At 40.0% G+C, this 24,391-nt stretch overlaps 1 protein-coding gene across 1 annotated transcript in view; it reads left to right on the top strand.

The window, feature by feature from the left end:
• The window catches only part of EXOC6 (exocyst complex component 6), a 193,626-nt gene that overhangs the window by 110,247 nt on the left and 58,988 nt on the right, over window positions 1-24,391 (top strand). The window contains 1 exon segment of the mRNA XM_030568678.1: window positions 20,777-20,956. Coding sequence (XP_030424538.1) covers window positions 20,777-20,956 — 180 coding nt within the window.

Genomic DNA, 24,391 nt, shown 5'->3' on the forward strand with positions numbered 1-24,391 from the left:
GAGGGTGTGCTGCTGGAGGACTAAGAAGTACAAGCGTTATCAGACACCAGGAGGAAGGTCCTGTGGTGAGGATAAAGAAGGTGTTTGGAGGAGGCCATGGGGAAGTAGCCCAAGGAGTTGTAGCTGTCACACAGCTGTTACAGGAGGCACTATAGACAGCTGCGATCCACAGGGCCCTGGGCTGGAACCCAGAGTAGAGGGCGGGCCCAGGTTCCCCCCAAACCTCCCAACTCCTGATCAGACACAGGAGGAGTTGACCCAGACTGTGGGGAAGATCACTGAGGTGAGAAAATCTGCCAATAAGCGCAGGACCCACCAAGGTAGAGGAGGAACTTTGTCACAATAGACACAAATGTTCCCGGTGAGCCTTCCGGCCCCCGTGAGGATGTGAGTGGTGAGGAGATGCCTGATTTTCCAGTTAGTCAGAGTGCAGGTGACCTGGCAGCTACCGCAGCATCCATATCTCCATCTCAAATGGATGTAACCAGGCACATTCCTGAAGAAAAGTGTAGATCAGAGAAGAGTGTGGTGTAGGCGCAAGAAACAGCTGCTGCTCAGTTTGGTTCCTTAAGTCTAGATGATCTAGGACTGTGGACCCACTTGAGCAGTAGCCTGAGGGACTTCCTTGTACTGCATGGGCCACAGCAAGAGAAAAACTTCCTGTTCCCCAAACACAATGAAGATAGAAGTTTCCATCCAACACATTACTGGCGTGAAATCCCCAGTGATGACACAGCGGAGACGCCATGGCTTATGTACTCAAAAACCCAGAATACTGCATACTGTTTTCGTTGCAAACTCTTCCAGTCTAATAATGTTCCAGCTACACTGGGTTCTACAGGAACAAAGGACTGGAAAAGTCTGGCATACCATGAGAAGGCAGCAAGTCACTAGGGAGCATTCCATAGGTGGAAAGAGCTTGAGTTGAGACTAAGATTAAAGGCCACCATAGATGATCAACATCAAGAGAAGATTGTATCAGAGTCTCTTTACTGACAAAATGTTCTGAAAAAACTCATTGCCATTGTGAGAATGCTTGCTACCCAAAACCTAGCACTGCGTGGCACTTCAGATCAGCTGTATGTGCCAAACAATGGAAACTGCCTTAAAATTGTGGAGCTGATGGCTGAATTTGATGCTGTACTCCAGGAGCATCTAAGAAGAGTCACCACCCAAGAAATGTACACACACCACTACCTTGGAAAAACAATTCAAAATGAGATCATAACAGTTACTGGCAGCGAAAGTCAAACAGAAGATTGTGGCAGATCTGAAGTCAGTAAGATATTACTCTGTTATTCTGGACTGCACACCTGACATCAGCCATATGGACCAAATGACTTTAATGGTGCATTTTATAACAACAACAGAACCTAGTGAAAATGTCCCTGCAATGGTGTCGGTCAAAGAGCATTTTCTATAATTTATTGATGTTGATGATACTACAGGAACTGGTATGACAAATGTGCTTCTTAAAAAGCTGAAGATACGGGAATTGCGATAGCTGACATGAGAGGTCACGGCTAGGATAATGGTGCCAATATGAGAGGAAAGAACAGAGGAGTGCAGACATGGATCCAAGAATTAAACCCTAGAGCTTTTTTTGTCCCGTGCAGTTCTCATTCACTGAACTTGGTAGTCTGTGGTGCAGCATCAGTGTCTAGTGAGGCTGCTGAATTTTTTAATGTAATTCAAAGCATCTATGTATTTTTCTCTGCATCAACTCATCGATGGCAAATTTTGAAGCAACATCTGGGAACATCCTCTCTGACACTGAAACCACTGAGTGCCACACAATGGGAAAGTCGAGTGGAGGCAATAAAGCCTATCAAACACCAAATTGGGAAGATAGATGATGCCATAATTCCCATTATGGAGGATAATGCTATGACAGGAACTGTTCGTGGGAGAACAGTGGCAGAGGGAAATGGAATAACCAGAAACATACATAACTTCAAATGTCTTTGTGGCTTAGTGTTGTTACATGACATACTGTTTGAAATAAATGTTGTAAGCAAGAAACTCCAAGGTGTTGACCTTGATATATCTGGAGCAATGGAACAACTGGACAAAGCAAAGTCATACCTACAGTCTTACTGGTCAGATGGGGGATTTCAAAACGTTCTGAAGCGTGCACAGAAGTTGGCAGAGGAACTTCACACTGAAGCTATTTTCCCACTCATTCAAGAATACAAGAGTCACTGAAGAAGACGACATTTTGATTACAAGGCACGGGATAATCCCATAAGAGATCCCAAACAACAATTCAAAGTTGAATTCTTTAACCAGTTGCTAGATTGTGCAATACAGTCAGTTGAAGAACATTTCATGCAGCTCAAGGAACATGGCAGTGTATTTGGGATGTTGTATGATATTCCAAAATTCCTCAGTATACCTGAAAATGACCTACACCAGCAGTGCAAGGCACTAGAGACAGTGTTGACATATGACATGCGTGATATTGATGCGAGTGATTTAGGTGATGAACTGAAAGCCTTTCAAGATACATTTCAGCAGGATTAACTCCAAAGGCTGTTCTGGAATATATGTGCACAAATAAGATGACCACCCTCTTTCCAAATGCTTTTGTTGCTCTGCGCATACTTCTAATACTTCCTGTAACACTTGCTAGTGGAGAACGCAGCTTCTCCAAGCTGAAGTTAATAAAAACACACCTACACTGCACAGTGACACAGGAGAGGCTGATTGGCCTTACAACCATCTCAATAGAATATGAGCCGGCCCAGACTGTGGACCTTCAGGAACCCGTTCAGATCTTTGCAACCAAGAAGGCACAGAAAGAACCACTTTGATTATTCAAACAGATAAAAATGCCAGTGTTTACTATGCAGACAAGAAAAGTTACATTTGCTGTTCAGGTGTTTGAATGTGAAGTCTTACTTAAAATTTTTGAACAAGACATTTTAAGTTGTTAGTTCTCCTTTATTGGGGTAGGTAGCAGAGCAGTACCATGAGAGGAGTAGAACAGGAAGAAGACAGAATTGAGACCTTTCAAAGTTTTGGCCCAAGTGAGGGGGCATGGGAACATCATTTGAGCTCTCCGCCTCAGGTTCCAAAATATTGTGGGCTGGCCCTGCTTGACCAGATTTGAGCTGATTTTCATCAGCATTGCAGAAGACATGTCCCTGACACTAGAATAATTTCCCTCCTTGCCATCCTGGTGGTTGTCAAGTCCCTGCTCCACAGCACAGAACTTCTCAATGAAACAGTTGTAAAAATTTGTAAGATGGGCAAAACAGCCTATTTCCCCCTTACCTGTTTCTCAGAAATGGCTGGACTGTTTTAGCTGAAATGCTCTGATAAAGTTCAATCTGAGGCATACACTCAGCATGGAAAATTTCATCTTGAACTGTTACTTTGACAAAGTTATAAACAACTAGAAAAAAGATCATGTAATGGAAACGTTACATTCTCTGCATCTCTTTAGTTACTTAAATAGCCCTCATCAGCATAGTAGCAGACCACCTCACAGTTAATGAATTTATCTTCACCTCAGAGAGGTAGGAAAGTACTATTATGTCCATTTTGCAGGTGGGGGACTGAGGCACCAACACTAAGTGACCTGCCCATTGTCACACAGGATGTCTGTGGTAGAGTTGAAATTAAACCCAGGTCTCTGGATTCCAAGTCCACAACCTTAATCACAAAGCCATCCTTCCTCCTCAGTTATAAGTCAGATAGGTGCATGTGGTTAACTCCAAACCTGGACACAAAAATTAAATCTTTAAAGACAATTTATGTGAGGAAGCTCTATTCTAGCCAAGTAATTCAAAATGTCTATGACTAAGCAAAATTACACCAGATTCTGGTCCCTGCTTGGTCTGTATTGCACCATAGTGACACAAATAAGCCAGAAAGATAGCTCAGCTGGTCCCATGGAGATTCCTCCTGGGGAGTAAGGGAATTTCCATATGACATAGAGCCAGTGTAGTGGCACTATGCTGTAAACTTTTCTGGCTCTGAAAATGGGGCATTTTCAGAGGAAAGGGGACTTTGTGTTCCAGTGGTCTCTGGCTACCAGAAGAGTCCCTTGGAATATGGGCAGCTCTACATAAAATAGAGCAGATTTTGGACTGAAAATCAGTTGAAATTACTTGATTTACCTACAGTGGTCAGGAGCCTTACAAGGTTAAAATATGTGCATGCATTACTCACATAATATACAAGGTCCTTGGAAACAGCTTAAAGGTGTCAAATACACAGGAGCCATATGTTTATTGTTATTGGGGAGACAAATCAGGTTGTCACAATAATTTGAATAAGAAGTTGAATGAACACAACACAGGCTTAGAGATGCTATTTCAATATGATCAGTTGTCTTGTGATTTACACTTTTAATGTACAGGTAAAATAACATGCTCTACTGGATTTTAAAATGAAACAATTTCTCTAGACTACGTAGAAGTTATTAAATGGACTTATGTTAATAATGAGCTTAGCCTTACAGTGGTAAACATGTCAGGATATGAAAGTCATGTCTTTCTTGAGAATTACCGGATGCTATAAATTAAAATGTCATGCTTTGGGTGTATGAGTAATAATCCCATTATAGATCACCCCGAATGAACTGTATCTTTGTAGGTGTTAATGGGTTCATATTTGGAGAGAGACAAACTGGAAGATTGTTTATGCCAAATATTTTTGAGGTTACACCTTCCCATTTCTCTGACTCGATCATGCATGTTTGCTGTTATTTTATATTTGTTTTTAATTTTTATTTATGGTTTGCTCATGACAAAAGAGGAGATAAAGTACAGTAATCACATTTAATGTATTTGAATATATATTAAAATTTACAACTGTCTGTTTGTTGACCAATCTTCCAAATTATAAAGGTCTTTTCTCTCTGGAACTTTAAAAAAACGAATAATATAAATCCATCGTAACACTGTGGAAGAAGCAGAGATCTCACTTCCAGTCAGAGTTACAATTCAGAATAATGGAATGGAAAATCTCCATAGCTACTAATAGCCATCTAGTTAACTAATTGTCAATTAAAGTTAAAATTACAATTATCTATGCTTTAAACGTGGGATCATTTATCTTCTAATAACTTGACACATTTGTATGGAAACTGTGATGTAATCGTTCAGAAGAAAGTGCATCTAAAACTGCCCCCGGGAAATCATTGAAGAATCCCCAAAACATTAGAAGTTCTCCTTTAAGAAATGCCTATATGGATTCCCACTCTTGAGGATATGTGCACCTTTTTTGGATTAGCTCCTGGAGAAACAGAAAAAGGAAGCAAAGTCTATAGTAGCTGAGGTTCAGATGGAGTCCATACATTTTCTGCAAGCACCATACAGTGCCTTCTGTATTGTTGCCAGCTTAATGACCATGACAGTTATGTACTGATCCTTTTGGATTTTTATGGCAGTTTTCTATGTCTATGAAGAGAAATGGAAAAGGTAGAGAGAGGTCCACAAGAGACATTTCTTTTCTCTGATTCTCTTTTGACAGCTTTTGTGATGGTAGAAAGAGCTGTGAAGTGAGAACTGTATCTGCGCTATTCCTATCATGTTTTGATTCTTTGGCCACAGGTATAGTTCTGTAATCCAATACTTAATAATACTTGCCTAATAAATTGTTGACTATTGAAGTAAAAGAGACTTCATTGGGTATAATTTTGAAAATCATAAAGACTTTGGATGTTTCTCATATTGTATTTAGCCAGACCATAATTTGTAGAGTTTTATTCTGGAGAGTCATAGTGTGGTGATGAATTTCCTTGTTATGATATATATTTTGAATAAATATCTCTTTATTGTTTTGTACATCTGAGGGACTGTCTCCCAAAGCATAATAGGTTAACTTTATCAAAGCAGACCTCAAGGATGTTTTAAATTTTATGTATGAACAAATGTACTTCCAAACACATCCTAGCCTAGAAAGTGTGTATGGTGAGTTCACATTCTCTCCAGCAAAGGCTGGGTTTGTTCAACTTTATGTTTTGGTAATTACTGGTAATTATTAGGTAACTCTTAAGAAGTTGCAACTTGAATATTAGGTATTTAACTATTTATTTATATATATTTTGGTACACCCAAACAAAGGAACAGAATTTCTCAAATTAATGGACTATAAAGGATTAATCCTGTTGAGTAGTTCTGTTTTGTACCTAAATGCAAGACTAAACCTATCCGATTCTAATATCACCTCTGGCACGGATGTGAAAGGATGGGTGAGGTACAATGAGATATCATCATTGTAGAGCAGTGCATTTATGTTCTATATTTTCCACCTGGAGGCCTGCAATTTTCCCATTAACTCACATTTGTTCTGCTTGGGGTTTTAAAAGTAGAGTAAAGAGCAAAGGTGAAGAGGGCTCCCATTCAATGTGGCCTTACCAATTTTGTCTCTCATGTGAGTGCCCGCATATATGTGCATATAGGTATATATTATATTGGATATGGATATAGATTCCTCCTTCCAAGTATTTAAATTACCCACTCAATCCAACCAAGGGCTTTCCATGAATCAAGAGAGAAAAAAATTATCCAGGTGCTTTAATTTGGCCAGGTGAATACAGTTAAATGTTCGCCTCAAATTGTATGCTGATTTCATTCTTGCAATAAACCCTGTTTAACTTTTCTATGAATCTCTCAAGCTTTATTAGAAACCATCATAGAATTTTTGTGTCTGTATTTAGTAAGGATATTGGATAAGCATACTAATACATTACATTTTTTCCTCAGTTTTGTTAGTTTATTCCACACTGTGTGTTCATTCCTCTGTTTTTCTTATTTCTTTGTAGCTTCTTCCTATATTTCAACAATTCTTCTCCATTAATGTCTTATAAAAAGAGATGCCACTTGGCCATGGGCATATTCTAGTTTGTATGGATATATTTGTTCATCAAATTTTTATTTGTTGTTGCTGCAGTTAATTTGGGCACAAAACGTTTATCCATATAATTCTGTATCAAAGCAGTTCATTTTGTATATTATGGGTTTCCTCCCATACTTTAACAAGGTGCAAGTCAACTAAACTTTTAGGAGCTCTTATTTTGTTACACATCTCCTTCTCCCTCATCCTATACAGGAGTGTCCTTACTTTAAGAATTGTGAATGCATGTTTTAGAAAGAATGGAGGTAAAACACTGTTATTCAAAATCAGTGTAAAGGCACCATGCCACCTATTTCTTTCTCCGTTTTCTCTGCCTCCTTTGTCCTGGAAGAGTTGAGTGCAACCTCAGACCACAGTACTTTGATCTAATTCTTTTTCTAAACTTTTCTTACAACTTTTGTATAGAAGAGAGACAAGGAGACAAGACATTTAGAAGGAAGAAAATAGGAAATATGGATACTGGTAAAAGAAGGGAATGGACTCTTTTGCTGCAGATCCTCACAGATACGGGTCCCCAGTCATTCAAGAAAATTTTCTTCAAGGAACTAGCTGAAAAATCCACCATCTTCATCAGTTCCCTTGGAGTTCTCTGACCTGGGATGTGCCCAGAGTAAAGTAGCCTCCTTGAAGTAATCAGTGTTGTTCTTAAGACTCAGTTTAGTCTCCCTGAAACACTGCCTAGCTTTTCTGCCTGCTCATCCAACTTGCCATACAACTTGAGAGCTGTTCATCCACTTGTGTCTCTCTTGAGTCCTGGCTGCCATCACAGTTGCCATGGTCCCATTTTTGTTTTCTAGATCCTCTTGGCCTCTGTATTTACAGTGTGATCCTTCCCTCACTTCTGCTGCTACAGGCTGTTTTTCTCCTAACACGAACACTTGTTGCACTGCCTCTTGTGCTGTAATGCCAAAGAAAAGAACTTCATGCTGGTTAGTTCCACCTGTGAATCACACTCAGACAGAGTCCTTTCCTCTTCTTCCAGATTCATCTCGCGGTCCTTTACTCCTTACCTCACACATTCCAGCTGAGAGACCATCTGGCTTCACTTCTGACTTGATGTTGCAACTAACACTTCCTGTATGACTGTCTTCATGACTAATTTTGCCTACAAGGACTCTCACTGGCTGGTGAGTGCTCTCATAACCAAATTGTCCAGTGGTTCTGTGACGGGTTGGATCACAGAAACCCCCCCTTGGAGCTGCCAACTGATGTGCCAAAACTACATCTGCTCCTGTTTTCCCTGCCAGCTCAGGACTCCAGCACCCTGTCTTGCTGATCAAGACACTCCTGTCTGCACCAACAAAGAACCAGGTTCTGAATTACTTGCCCCAAAACTGCAGGTTTACCTGAAAGCAGCCAGCAGAAGTGTGCTTGTCTTTAACACCCAGATGCCCAACTCCTAATGGGCTCTAAACCCAAATAAATCCGTTTTACCCTGTATAAAGCTTATGCAGAGTAAACTCATAAATTGTTCGTCCTCTGTAACACTAATAGAGAAATATGCACAGTTGTTTGCTCCCCCAGGTATTAATACATACTCTGAGTTAATTAATAAGTAAAAAGTGATTTGATTAAATACAGAAAGTAGGATTTAAGGGATTCTAAGTAGTAACAGACAGAACAAAGTAAGTCACCAAGCAAAATAAAATAAAATGTGCAAATCTATGTCTAATCAAACTGAATACAGATAAGATCCTCACCAGTTCCAGAATGCTCCCTTTTACAGACTAATCTCCTTTTAGCCTGGGTCCAGCAATCACTCATACCCCTTGCAGTCTCTGTCCTTCATTCCAGTTTCTTTCAGTATCCTGGAGAGGGTGGAGAGGCTCTCTCTTTAGCCAGCTGAAGACAAAACAGAGGGGTCTACCAAGTGTTTAAATAGACTTTCTCTTGTGGGTGGAGAACCCCTCCTCACTCCTATGCAAAGTCCAGCTCCAAGATGAAGTTTTGGAGTCACCTGGGCAAGTCACATGTCCATGCATGACTCACAGTTTTTATAGGCAACATCCATTGTTTACGTGCTACCTTGAATGTCCTCAAGTAGACTTCTTATGTGGATTGGAGCATTCCAATATCCATTGTCCTTTAAGTGTTTCTTGATTAGGTACTTAATTTAAATATTCCTTTCTCCAGGAACTGACCAAATGCTCTACTATGATTATTTAGGAATCAAGGTAATACACAGCCAACATTCATAACTTGGAATACAAAAATGATACATGCATGCAAATAGGATTAATACGTTCAGTAGATCGTAATCTTTACAGATATATGTTAAATGGCATATGTAGCATAAAACACATTCTAAGCATATTTTCATAGAGCCTTATGGAAGGTACCGTCACAGGTTCATTCTCTCTCTCTATCTCCAGAGTCCATGACCAGGTTGTTTGCAGGCTGGGAACTTCTGCTCCTCCCCAAACCCAAAGCAGTGTGGGTGCTGTTTCCTGCCTAAAGGAATCTTCTCTTCTTCCTTTTGATGATTATAGATAAGACCTTCTATCACTAGAGAAAATTCTGTCCCACTGCTGCTGCTAAGAAAGCAGTTTGCCTTAGCAGCTCCATGTGCCCTAGCCTACAGCTTTCTCTTTTTACTAGAAATGCTGTGCCTGTAGAGACAATGTATTTTAGGAGCTCCTTTTCCCTAGGAGATTGAAGGTTGACACACAGGTGCCCTATTCTTGCCCCTTCTCAGCACCCTTTCTCCTATTTGGTGAGGTGCTAGGCAGGCATCTCTTCTCCTATTCAATGATAAGAGACTACTTTAAACTAACTCTTAATCTCCGATAATTTATAATCACCTACTTAGGGCTCCCAAGTATGTTAGGAATGACTGGACATAAATTATCAAGGAATTATTTTGTGGCAAAAATTGGGGTTTTATTTTCCACAGTCTCTGGTAAGAGATGACCATGGACAGCTTCTAAGGTGGTTCCTCTTCCATGGCATAGATTCTCTTCTTTCATTTGTTTGGTCCAGTGTTCACAGTGGTGTTGACTTTCTGGGAAAGTCAGTCTTCTCTTTAGCCAAAGTAGTTAACTATAGTGCTTGTATAGTTTTGCTTTAGTAAGGAATTCTATAGAAATGTCACTTAACTTAAATATGTATGTGTTAGGTTCCTTCAGTTCTGCACTTTGGAATTTCTTGATTCTTGAGATCTATGTGATTTCCCTCACTGTTCTGTTTTTGGGCTCACAGTCTTGAGAACTTGAACATATAAACTCTTCCTCGCCCAGTTCAGAATTATCAGCCGTTAAGGTGCTCTCCTTGGGATGCTTCCCCTTCCAACATTTCTTAGGCCGAACTGATCATGTTAAACTACTTCACACCAGCCATTTTTTTCTATTCTGCTTTCTACTGACCATGTTTCTCATTCAAAATTAATTAGCTCAGTGTCAAGGAGGGAAGAGAAGGCTTTTAACCATCAGGAACATATTCACCTAGTGCATATGGGATGATGCCTCTTTTCTCTATGTCTGAGGTCTGGCTAGCTCTTTGACAGAGAAGGCTGATTACAGTGCCCTGTTACTATTTTTTAAATTTGGTCTCTCTAATTAACTTGTTCACTAAGTCACGTTGGAGCAGAACAGGGATGGAATATATGCTTTTGACAGCTCCACAAGAGAATCCTTCCTAAAGTCTTAATGTTTGCTGAATTTGTATAACATAAAGATGTCATCTTAATGTTTGTTGTAGGATGGGGAAGAGAGAACCTAAAACAAGGGGAATTGTTTATGGAAAATTCTGTTAGTCTTAGCCTTGCTTTGCGTATCCTAGATCTCTCTCACCTCTAGTCAGGATTGCTTCTCAAGTTGTGGTATCTCTTTCAATATTATATTTCTCCGTTTTCCTGCTCTGAAAGTCTTTTGGCTGAACTTAGAATTAGGATGGTTATGTTCGGAATGCTTGTGATTGACAGATTTTGACTGTTTTCTGGTGGGCGGAGCCTTTGCATTTAAGGACTTTGCCATGGTCTCTCACTTTCCCTATCCTACAATAAACAGAACTTCAGTAATGCAGTGTTGTTGTAGCCATGTTGGTCCTAGGAGATTAAAGAGACAAGGTGGATGAGGTAATATCTTTTATTGGACCAACTTCTGTTAGTGAGAGAGACAAGCTTTCAAGCTGTAGGGCTCTATGTGAGCTCGAAAGCTTGTCTCTTTCACCCACAAAAGTTGATCCAATAAAAGTTATCTCACCCATCTTGTCTCTAGACCTTAAGTAATTAATTTTCCTTATTTTTCTTCACTTTAGTCTTTATCAATTACACCTCTACCTTGATATAATGCTGTCCTTGGGAGCCAGAAAATCTTACCGCGTTATAGGTGAAACTGTGTTATACTGAACTTGCTTTGATCCACCGGAGTGCGCAGCGCTGCCCCCCCGGAGCACTGCTTTACCACGTTATATCCACATTCGTGTTATATCAAGTGGCATTATATCTAGGTAGTGGTATATCTTTTTTCTTGTCCATATTATGGTCAGGTGGCAGTTTACTAAGTACTCTCACTTATACTGTTTCTGGAGTGTACTGTGCACAGTAACTTCAAGGAACGCTTACTTATTTGTGCCATCATGACTTTTTCATTTGGGATTTAGACAACGACAGTATGACTTCTTGTGTATGGAGCTGGATGTACTTCGTTTAATTATCTAGGTGTTCATACTGTGCCTGTCACTGTGGTATCTAAGTACCAGAAAAAAGATCATAGAATTAACTATAAGCACAGACAACAAGGTTATAAGATACCCTGTATGATTTCTCTCCTCCTTGGCATGACATAAAAGTATCATTTTTTTCCCCAGGGAACCACACTTTAATGTAACATGCATCATTTGTACTGGAAAATCCTCTTTTGAGTAATCCCTTTTTCTTTTTATGAAAAACTGCATACACCTCACCAACTCGGCCATTCTGCAATTTGGTATGTACCATTATGATTAAGTACATCCCTTGGAGGCAAATTCTATCAGATCCCATACATTTCAAGTGATGAAGAATATCCTTTTCTTTGATAGTCTTATTGATCGCACTTATATTCCATAAAATCAGTTTATAAGTGTCTCTACCCTATGGGTTAAATTTTTCAAAATAGAAATCTCTTCACTGGAGAGGATGTGAGGGAAATTCCCATGTCTGACTCATCCTTTTTAGGCAAAAAAAATCTGAGGAACTGTCCCAGATGGAGGTCTCAGGAAGGAGTTTTGAAACAAATTGATCAGTTAAACTGTAAAAAGTCACCAGGATCAAATAGTATTCATCCAAGGGTTCCGAAGGAACTCAAATATGAAATTGTAGAACTACTAACTGTGATATGTAACCTGGCGCTTAAATCAGCCTCTGTACTGGGTGACTGACAGATAGCTAATGTGATGCTGATTAATGAAAAAAAGCTCCAGAGGTGATGATGGCAATTACAGGCCAGTAAACCTGGCGTTAGTATCAGGCAAATTGGTTTAAGCTATAGTAAAGAACAGAATTCTCAGACAGATAGATGAACATAATTTGTTGGGGAAGAGTCAACATAGATTTTCTAAATGGAAATAATGCCTCACTAATCTATTAGAATTCTTTGAGGGAGACAACAAGCATGTGGACAAGGGGAACCAGTGGATATAGTGTACTTGGACTTTCAGAAAGCCTTTGACATGATCCCCCACAAAAGACTCTTAAGCAAAACAAGGACTCATAGAATAAGAGGGAAAGTCCTCTCATGGAGCAGTAACTGGTTAAAAAATAGTAAACAAAGGGTAGGAATAAATGGCCAGTTTTCACAGTGGAGAGAGGTAAAGATTGAGCTCCCTCAAGGTTCTATACTGGGACCCGTGCTGTTCAACATATTCATAAATTATCTGGAAAACACGGGTAAACAGTGAGGTGGCAAAGTTGGATGACAATACAAAATTACTCAAGATAGGTAAGCCGAAAGCAGACTGCAAAGAATTATAGAGATCTCACAAAACTGGGTGGCTGGGCAAGAAAATGGCAGATGAAATTAAGTAGTGATGAATGCAAAGTAATTCACATTGGAAAACATAATCCCAACTATACATACAGAATGATGGGGTCTAAATTAGCTGTTCCCTCTCAAAAAAGAGATCTTGGACTCATTGTGGATAGTTCTTTGAAAATGTCTGCTCAATATACAGTGGCAATAAAAAAAAATCTAACAATGTTAGAAACAATTAGGAAAGGAACAGATAATAAGGCAGAAAATATCATAATTCCACTATGTATGCCCACATTTTGAATGTTGTGTGCAGTTCTGGTGGCCCCATCTCACAAAAGATATATTTGAATTGGAAAAAGTACAGTGAAGAGCAACAAAAATGATTAGGGATGTGGAACAGTTTCTGAATGAGGAGACTGGAACTGTTCAGCTTGGAAAAGAGATGATGGGGGGATATATTATAGAGGTCTATAAAATCATGAATGATGTGGAGAAAGTGAATAAGGAAGTATTATTTACTCCTTCACATAACACAAGAACCAGGGGTCACCCAATGAAGTTAATAGGCAGTAGGTTTAAAACAAACATAAGGAAGTACTTCTTCACACAACATGCAGTCAATCTGTGGAACTCACTGCCAGAGGATGTTGTGAAGGCCAAAAGTATAATTGGGTTAAAAAATGAATTATATAAGTTTATGGAGGGTGGGTCAATCAATGGCTATAAGCCAAGATGGTCAGGGACAAAACCTCATGCTCTGGATGTCTCTAAACCTGTGACTACCAGAAGCTGGGACCAGATGACAGGGAATGCATCACTTGATAAATTACTCTGTTCTCTTCACTCTCTCTGAAACATCTGTAACTGGCCACTGTTGGAAGACAGGATACTGAGCTAGATGGACAATTGGTCTGACCCAGAATGGCCATTCTTATGTTCTTAAATTTTATTCCATTTTTAACCTTTTAGAGGTTTGCCTGTTTTCTCCCATGATATCGCTTTAATATATATCTTATTTAATTTTATTAGACAGTGTTTCATTCAGACACTAGGTGAGTGGTTCAGTCTAGTTTAGACAAGATAGAGATATAAAGCTGGATGTCATCAGCATATTGAAACCTATGTCCCCCCACTAGTGGTTTGTCTACACTGAGAAGTTAATTCAGTTCAAGGTAGGATGTGGATTTAAAATTATTCCTAATTAACTTCCTATGTGGACACTCTTATTCTGGAATAAGAGTGTTTTATTTCAGATTATTAGAATCCAATAGATTAAAGTAATTCAGAATAAGGCACTCTTATTCCAGAATACAGCATCCACACAGGGAGTTAATCAGGAGCTATTTCAGAATAACTCCCCATGTAGGCAGACCTTAAACTTCCTAATGGCCTCATTCAAATGTTGAAGAGCATGGTGATAAAATGGAATCCTACAATATACATGTGATACTCCATACTATGGAAGAGTTGCCCCCGGGGCCTTTCACAAAGAAAGGAGCAGAGTAATTGAAGAAAACAGCCCTTCCCATCCAACTCACTGTTCTGATGGTGCGTAGGAGTTTTAGGAGCACACAGAAGTCCCTTGTTAAAATTCTGTTACCAAATGACAGAGAGAGTTGAGGTGATTTTGCCCCATTACTAAACACTGGTAAGCCATGTCTGTTTGATTTATCCCTTGGGATCACAGCAGTACTTCTGAAAACTAAACTTTTGCTTTTGGAGTGGACTGTATTATCCCAAAAGGCCGATGTGTTTCAGTACTTTTCCTGGGTGAGAATATGGAGCCCTTTGTTGTTAAAATATTGGCAGCACACTATTGCTATTGTAACTTTATAACCAAAGCAAAATAGGTGGGTGTAGCCAAAATCTGGCTACAAACGACAAAAAGGACAAAACAGTGCTGTCACTTTTTAAGTAGACCTGTGCCAGCTGTTAGACCCAGTTAGTAGGTGGTAGGGTTCAGCCAATCCCTTAGTGTCTGCTTTTTTCAAACCATCAATCACACTAGGCTCAAAAAGCTCACTCCTGCAGGAGTTAATTTACAGTTCTTGTTATTACAGATTGTTATGAATTAAGTAAAAAGATCAAGTAAAGGTTTATCATTAACTGATATTTTAACAGTCCTAGCAATCTACAAAATAGTAAATGCCAATATAATATTTTGAAATTTTAACAAGTTGCTAGACTCCTAAATGTCAAATTAGGAGAGCTGTTTGATGCTTTTATAGGTTGCTTTGATCATAAAATGCCATTTTAGGATAATCTTTTATTTGACATTTTTACACATTCAGTGAACGCTTTTCCTCCATTAAAAGTTCCCCAAGGAAACTCAAGGCAAAGAACTGTAAATGAAAGAGAAATTAAGATTCTCAGTTCATATACCTTGTATTCTAATGATTAAGAATAAGAGAATTATGCAAGGAATAAGGTAGTAAATTTAGTTGCATGTCAATTGATTTATATAATCTGACAATGTAATACCTATGTAAATACATGTGTACATTTACCTACGTTGTTGTTACTTGTTTTCGTTAGTTTTTTTTTTCCCTACACCTGAATAGGCCATATAAGTTTTGGGCAAAATTGTATGTCACATTGTTCAGTGTCATGTGATGGTACAACAAAAGACCGTATTGGCATGTCCTAAAATAGGGCCTAATCCTGTTTCTTTTTAAATCAGTGAGAGTTTTGCTGCCAACTTGAATATTGGTTTGTCTGACTTGACCAGTCTGGGCCTGAATGGAGGAAGAGTAAATACTTAATGACTACAAGCAAGAGGGTAGAATTAAGAGTGCCATAGAATATTTAGTTACGAATTTTCTGATATGTTAAAGAGATAAATCATAAATCAAGTTATTTTTTTCATGGAAACAGTGAGATTCTATCAGCGTTCAGAGAAAATTTTTGTTGTAATGAAAATCTACATATGTACAAGTTAGAGCTTCTTTCTCTTTCGTCCTGAAGCATCTTTGCAGACACGAGGAACAGTACAGAGTCATCATTCATTCCTGTCCATGGCTTGTTCCTCGATTAACCCCAGCCTGGTCATGTCCCTACATATGATGTCCCACCATCTAGTAAGTGGTTGGCCTCTAGGTTGAATTGACCTTGGCAGTTTTACTATGGCATCCTGTTATCTGCTTGTCTTCGGCAGTGTCCCCACCCCTGCAATCTTTTCAATTGTAACCAGTCCTGTACCCTGATTTCACATCCTACTCTCCTTCTAACTTTACATTTGTCTTAAAATCATTCACCATCTTTCAAAGAACTCTTCATCTCCTCTACCTCCAGCCTTCTCATGTCTGTTTCATTTAATGCAGCTGCTTCCAGACCACAGAGTAATACTGTTAGTATGCTGGTTTGATAAATTTTCACATTAGTACCAAATATAATGTTTGTACCAGTCCATAATTTCATCCATTTCTGTGCAGCACTTGTAGCTAAAGCACAATTCCTTGTAACCTCATCCTTGATGGAACTGTCCTCACTAATCAAGTGTCCTAGGTATTCACAAGATTCTGCTTGTTCTATGACTTAGCTGCTGCACTTTATCTAATGTCCCTTTTCCAAGATGCAACCACTTTGCCATTTTGGCATTTATAGTAAGCTGAAGTTGACTACATCAATTGCCCAAGAGAGTGAAGAATATCACAAGAGAGTAAAGAGTATTGTGATGAAGTGAGAGTGTTCTTAATGTTTCCTCTGAATAGTGTGTGGGTGCCTCAGTTTCCCCATGCATTTCTTAAGTCTAGGGGGTTAGAGTGTTGCAAAGCAAAGAGCCAGTGCACATAAATGGCCGACACTCTGTCTTCTGGCAACTAATGGCTGGGGCCCTTCCCTCCAGCAAGGAGATAGCTAAAGGTGTTGGAGAACAAAGGAATCAGGTGACCTCCTGGCCCAGGAAAGGAACAAAGCCTAGAGGAGAAGGGGCTGGAGGGTGAGTCAGTTTGGAGCTAGCTGGGGACCAGCGGTGAGGGGAGACGTGGGTGTCTGGCTCACTGCCCCCAGGATGGACCCGGCTGAGGGGTCCTGTTCTCTGTACCTACAAGCTCTGTTTTAGACCACGTTCCTGTCATCTAATAAACCTGTTTTATTGGCTGGCTAAGAGTCACGTCTGACTGCAAAGTGGGGTTGCAGGACCCTGTGGCTTCTCCAGGACCCCGCCAGGGCGGACTCGCTGTGGGAAGCGCAAGGAGGGGCAGACGATGCTGAATTCTCCAAAGGTCAGACCCAGGAAGGTGGAAGCCGTGTGAGTTTCTTGCCCTGAAGACAGTCTGCTCACAGAGAGGAGACTTCACCAGAGTTCTGACTGGCTTTGTAGGGAGCAGTTCCAGAACATCACCCAGGAACTCCGTAACAATCATCATCAATGCAAACATGTCTGCCAGTTGTGCAATGTCATCTACACAAGTTAAGGAGCTTAACTCTAGATCAACGGTGGGCATGTAGCCTGTCAGGGTAATCCACTAGGGGGCCGCGAGACAGTTTGTTTACATTGACTGTCCGCAGGCATGGCCGCCCGCAGTTCCCAGTGGCCGCAGTGCACTGTTCCTGGCCAATGGGAGCTGTAGGACGCGGTGCGGGCCACAGGGACATGCTTGCCACTGCTTCCCGCAGCTCCCAGTGGGAGCTGCAGGCAGCCCTGCCTGCGGACAGTCAATGTAAACACACTGTCTCGCGGCCTGCCAGTGGATTACCTTGACAGGCCACGTGCAGGCCAGAGGTTGCCCGCTGCTGCTCTAGATTATCCAGTGTCACACCCTCCAACTTGTCTAATGCTCTTAATGTCCAGTTTAATAACATGATGAAACATGACTGATTCTGTGGCCTCTTGTCTTACACCATACTTTGACTTGAACCAGTTGCTTTAGTTCCCACCAATTCTTACAGCATTGCAGGAATCTTTGTACCTAGGTTTTATAACTGCAATTCTTTTATCTGGAACTCCATATGATTTTGCTATTTTCCAAAATGCTTCCCTTCAAACTGAATCAAATGCCTTTGTAAAGTCAATGAAAACAGCAAACATCTTTAATCCCATTTTTGCTTTTTTTTCATCAACTAAGGCCAGGTCTGAAACTGCACTGTTTCTCACTTACTTCTTCCTGTGAAATTGTCCTTAATTTGTTGACAATTACTTTCATCATGATTTTTTTGGATCCCAACCATAAGCTTATACCTCTATAATTATTGTATCCATAGGATCTCCTTTCTTCTTGATTGGTACAATGATTATTTATACACAGTCATCTGGTACCTCCTGTTACTCCCATACCTTCTTTATGGTTTTCTAGTGCTTTGATTTCATTGTCCTGCCAGTTTTTAGCAGCTCAGCTATTTTATTGTCTGTTCCTGCAGTAGCAAGTTAGAGCAGCTGTACTAAATTCTACTTGCCCATTCGTCTGGCACAATTCCAATGTTGCCTAATTTCAGAGTAACACATTTTTGGCTCCCGATGGCGCTAGTCTCACAATGATGTGAGAATGTCCAACTTTAACTCAGTTTTCAGATTACTCAGGAAGAAAAACACTCAGGCTGTCTTCCCCACTTCCTCACCTTTTGGGAAAGAGCAGCCAATCACAGCTACAGCAGTAGATAGACAGAATTCTCTTCCCATCCTCTCAGGAGAGGAAAGAAGCAGCAGCAGGCACCATTCTACAAGAAGAGAAAGAAGAGGGGAAAGCAGAAAAAGCCCAGTAGCCCAAAGCAGCTCTCTATGCCTCCCCTACTGTGAACAATATATCAGTTCCCCTGTATCCTCCCTCTTCCATCTCCTCTCTCCTTCTCTCTAAGATTATAATCCCAGGTCTGGGAGGTAGGAGGTGTCAAATCCCTTGGAGCTGCCTTTCCCCCCTAGGTATAAGAGAGTGGGCAGGCATGAAGAACCTGTAAGCTACTTCCCCCTAGGCCCACGAGAGGGGGGGATAAAAATCCCCAGGGAGCTTTCCCCTCCCCCCAGGCCTGGTAAGGGAAATGGTACCTCTAAAGTTGCAGGAGGAATCTAGCTGAGCTGGAAGGAAAAGGGCACATGTGAGGTTGGGTGGCAAAATTATGCAAAATTATTGTGTGGCTCTGTGGGTGGAGTTAACATGGAAACTGGGGCACCAAATTGATGTAGTCCGCCAAAAGGTGCATTGAACCAAGGATGAGAACAGTCACAAATATCTCTCTCCAAAAAGGAGGCAAACAGCCTCCCCTAAGCCTCACTCCTCTAAAAGTTTGAAGGTGAAATCCCAATCGATGTGCCCACGCTGAAATCCAAGATGGCACTGACCGTCTGTTCCCATACCAAGGACCATGCTGTCTCTGGTATCAACAGCAAGGCACCAATCTTGGCCTCATCCACTTTGGCACGAAGGCCCGTTACTGTGGTACCACCTGAGACCCCGCCTATGGTCATCCATGGGATTTCCATTTTGGTGTAGAGAGACCTTTCTGATGGACCAGCACTAGAATCACTTGTCATCGAGAGGCTACAGGATGTTATTGCCAAACCATCCTTCAGTGCTGATCGCAAGACCAGGCAGGGCATGCCTGACAGAACTGCCCACCATTGGAAGACGTGTATTAATTTTCTCTTCCTCAGAAGAACATAGCAAGATTTCCTTCCCTGAGCATAGCCCATATGCTATGTGGTGGCACAATGTGAGTTTTGCAGAAAGTGGTGGGAAGACTTCTTGAGGGTTACCAGGGCCATTTGTTGTGTTTGAACTGGTGAAGGAACAACTCACATCCTCCAAGCAAATAGGGTTCAACTGCTTGTTAGTCACAAAGAGTGGAATCTGTGTGAACAATAACTCGAAGAACAAAGAATAGTTATGTACCGTGCAGTAACTACGTATATTTTTTTTGAGATGTGCATGCAGATTCCGCAACCTGCCTTCCATCCCTGCTAATCAGAGACTGCTCTTATGGGATTTTAATTGGCAAAGGAACTGAGGCACTTGAGGCCTCTGCAGTCTGTGCCCTTGGCTTTGTGGGGTGAGTGGTAACTCAGGGCACGAGCATGGCCCTTTTGGACACTGCTATTCAAAAAGAATCCAATCTTGCCTCCTTGGGGTGCATGTGCACCAAGAGTAGAATCTGTGTGGACAACATATCTCAACATAATCTCATACACCTGAGATTATGAGAAGTTCAGATGCTGATAGATCATGACCTGTCCTGGGATTTATCTTATATATTTAACTGACTCCTGTTAGCATGGTATCTGAGCACCTCATAATCTTTAATATATCCATCATTACAGTGCCCCTGTGAAGTAAGAAATTGCTGTTATCTCCCAAAAAATTGATATTGCTGAGGACAGATTGATAATGGGTGGTGTGTTCTGAAACCTGGGGTGTTATACTGTCATTTATGAAGAGGAAATGCATATTCATAAAATGTGCATTTATTATTATTTAGGGTGTATATTGTTAATGTAAAAACTTGTGAACCCTGGCTGTTCAACCATAACAAATATGATAATTAGTTTTTTCATGATCAGTTTTCTTTGTAAAAGTGGGCAAATAAATTTGTTCCTGGTCCGGAAAATTTTCATTATAGTTTTCCAAAACTGAGTTAAAGATTTTCACTGGAAAGAAGAGCAGACTGACTGATTTTTTATTCTGTCTCCAAGTCTCCAGGATGTCTGAAAAATACTAATGTTGCTCTACAATGAGATTAATTTATCAACATCTTTATATTACACATAACCTATCTGAAAAACCATATTCCGGATGGCACTATGTTGATATTCTTAAAAAAAAATACAAAACCAAGGATTTAATTAAGTTGCCACTGGCAACGTTGTGCTTTCAAGCCACAAGTTACAGCATGGATTTAAAAACTAAGCAATGTTTTACTTAATTCCCAAAAAGTCACATGCTCCATTAAATGACACTTCTATCAGTGGAGTTATATCAATTTTAGTAAAGTTTTGAGTGGTGATTATGCAGTGTTGGGTTTTTTTTCAGGATGCAAGACATGCAGCAGAAGGAGAAATATACACCAAACTGAACCAAAAAATTGATGAATTTATTCAGCTTGCTGACTACGATTGGACAATGTCTGAGCCTGCTGGAAGAGCCAGTGGATATTTAATGGACCTTATTAATTTCTTAAGAAGCACATTTCAGGTTTTTACTCACTTGCCTGTAAGTATACAAAATAGGCTTTGTTTTCAGATTATTGGAGTCCTATTTTCTATAAATTTTAACTTTTTGATTTTTGGAAGAAAATAGCTTTTAAGTAAATATTTTTGGGGGATAGACATGATTTCAGATTGCTTACATGCTAACTGATGCATTATTCAGTGTAGAATTATATATATTATGATAAATGGAATTATAAAATATTTGTAAAAGATTTTACTTTCGAAGAAAATAAAATGCAGCACCTCAAAGTTTTTTTTTTTTATTCAACTACTAGTAGTAAACATTCATACTGTTTTTTAGATCTCATAAAACTTAAATCACTTCAGGCCAGATTTTCAAGTGTTCATTTTAATTGTGCCTGCAAATTCTGTGGACAAGTCCACTGATCCACAGAATGTAAATCTGATTCAACCTATGCACATTGTGTGTGTGATTTTGAACAGCATCTAAAAATTTAAACCCAAAGTATGTTTAAACTAAAGTATTTTTTTGACCATAAAAACTCCATAGGCTTCTACCTGTCTGAGTTCCCACTGAAACTAATCTTCATTCATGAGTCAGATAAATTCCTTATTTTCCTTAGCTCCAAGTAAAGGGAGTATTGTCCATCTGATTTATGTATCAATTATTATATTTCATTGTCTTAGTAGTCACTTTTCAAGACACGTGCACAACTACTAGGGTGGATTCTACTCTTAGTTTATGCCATTGTAGAGCTGGAGTAACTCCAATGAAATCAATGGAATTACTTCCAGTTTACAGCGGTGGCTCCAGGCACCAATGTTCCAAGCGCGTGCCTGGGGCAGCAAGTCGCGGGGGGCACCCTGCCAGTCCCTGCGAGGGCAGCAGTCAGGCAGCCTTTGGTGGCTTGCCTGCGGGAGGTCTCCGGTCTCGTGGATTTGGCAGCGAGCCTGCGGGAGGTCCACTGGTCCCATGAATTTGGTGGTAATTCGGCAGCGGGTACACCGAAGCCGCGGGACCGGCCGACCCCCCGCAGGTGTGCTGCCGAATCCATGGGACCAGGGACCTCTTGCAGGCAAGCCACCGAAGGCTGTCTGCCGTGCTTGGGGCGAAAAAAAGCTAGGGCTGCCCCTTGTATCAGTGCCACAGCAGAATTTGGCCCAAATTCTAGCCTTTATGGATTCATTACATTGTGCTTCAGCATGTTCCTTGCTGCATTGCTTGATGTGTGATTGCTTCACCCACGTTCAGTGCCTCTGGACAGGTGTACAATCTTATTAATAAATATAACATATTTCTATTAGTCTGGAGTTTCCACATCTCTGTAGGAAGTTAAATCAAGAAAAGAATTTCACCTATGAATACTATGGCATAATTACAATACGTAAGGGAATTAGAGATTTTTTTTGCTTTCCTCTGAAGCATCATGTATTTGGCCATTTGTAGAGGAGACAAGATATTAGAGTTGGTGCACAATGGGACAGATCTAGTATTCCAAATCTAATATTAAAGTGGCTTTGATTTTTCTCTGTCTTAGTTTTTTCCCCACTCTTAAAGTATTCCTTTTTCTGCACATAAGGTTAATAGCTGTGTGAAATATGAGGGATGTGGAACATTTCTAATCCTCTTTTAGGGGCTATGCTTCATTAGTCATAACTGATATACTTATATGGCTTATGGCCATTTGCACTCACGGTGGGGTGCTACATTTCAGTTTGGTGACACTGCTTTACGTGTTAAGTAACCCTGGGTTTAGTGGGATAACGTAAATGCCGTTTCTTTGCAAGAACTTGCCTATCTGTGCTAACATTGTAGCACTTAATGGGAAAGAATGGACGGAAGCAGTTATATCAGTTAACAATTGAATAAAAAGAATGGAAGGGATATACATTCATATTTTAGAGCATAACCTAACCTCTAGCTGAGAAGGTGAGGAAGAAACTTCCCCTGGTGGACTAGTTATTCTATAATTCCCTACTTTGAGTTTCTTGCATTTGGTATTGGCCACTGTAATAAACAGGGTACTGAACTAGATGGACTACCAGTCTGATCCAGTATTACAATTTCTGTAAAATGTAGGATGGTATCTTTTTGTCTTATTCTGGGCATCTCTAATAGAATAACCTAGGACGCATTTGCTTGACCTGGTTGGTTGATCTGTGAACAAGTCAACAAAATGTGGAAACCTGTTGTACAGACCTCTGTATATAAATGTTAGTGTGAGAGCTGTAAAAATGATATGAAAATTAGTTTATGATTTAATTCTTTTCCTTACCATTAGTTTCAGAGTTTGATTTGTAATAGTAGGAAATATTTGTCCTAAAAAGGATGTTTATAATAAAGGTATTTTCAATAGACAAGCCCACAAAACTGTCTCATTTTCATAATTAAACAAGTTAATAAAACATAAACAAGCCTAACCTTAGAGATTTTGATGGCTTAAGCAAAGCTAGATTGCAATGTACCACATATAGGATTTTGGATGGGATAGTTTTCAGGAGGACTTTTCATTAACAAAATAAAAGCCTCACAATTTTACTTCAAGAAATGTTGGTGCTTATTGCATTGGAGGTAGAAATATCACGGATATTCAAACATATATTAAAAGTTCTGTACTCTTTATATCCAGAAACTATAGAACCAAGTCCTGCTCATTTGGTTGTGGGTATGGTGAGGAAAGAAGAAGGTATAGGGAGCCTCTTCTCCCTCCACCCCTTGTGTATCCACATAGCAGAAAGGCAGAATTTAATTCAGGTGTTTACTAGTCTGGAGACATGGCCACCTTGCTCCCATGAGTTCTCCATAGTCTGATTCAGACATGTTGTGCTGCCTGTTGGAGAATGGTTAGACTCCAGTCTGCTTGTGCATATGCTTTCATATGCATATGCACAGCAGAAGATTACACATTATGACTCCTGTGCATCTGACATTAGAACCTACTTCATTTCTGGAATATGTATAACTACCTCTAAATGTATGGAGACAGTCACGTCTATGTGTGTGTGTGCGTGCGACATGTTTGCATATGGACATATACTTAGATGTGTTTGCATTGATGGGGACGTAACTTTACATTTTATAATCAGGTTTTTTTTTAATTGTTTCATACAATTATACTATTTTATGTTTGAATCTAAAGAACCCAAAACTGGCTCACTGTGATCCAAGTTACTACATCTAGGTATGGCATGGTAAAGGTGACAACCCAAACTGCTCAGGTTTTGCCCTCATAGCAACTGTGGCATCACTGGGATGTCTCTCTAGCATTGTTTCTCCTTAAAGTTCTCATGTACTCCAGGACTGTAGGTGTACTGTACATTAACAACAGTGTTAGCATAAAAGGCTTGAAAAAGGAAAATATTTTCTTTTCACATTTGTTAGTTCATCCAATTATCATTAATAGTAAAATTTGTGAAAAAATAAATTACTTATGGAACAGAGACTTTATTTAGCCTTGCATTGTGCTAAAGCATT

Source organism: Gopherus evgoodei, chromosome 7 (genome assembly GCF_007399415.2).
Source record: "Gopherus evgoodei ecotype Sinaloan lineage chromosome 7, rGopEvg1_v1.p, whole genome shotgun sequence".
Classification (NCBI taxonomy): Eukaryota; Metazoa; Chordata; order Testudines; family Testudinidae; genus Gopherus; species Gopherus evgoodei.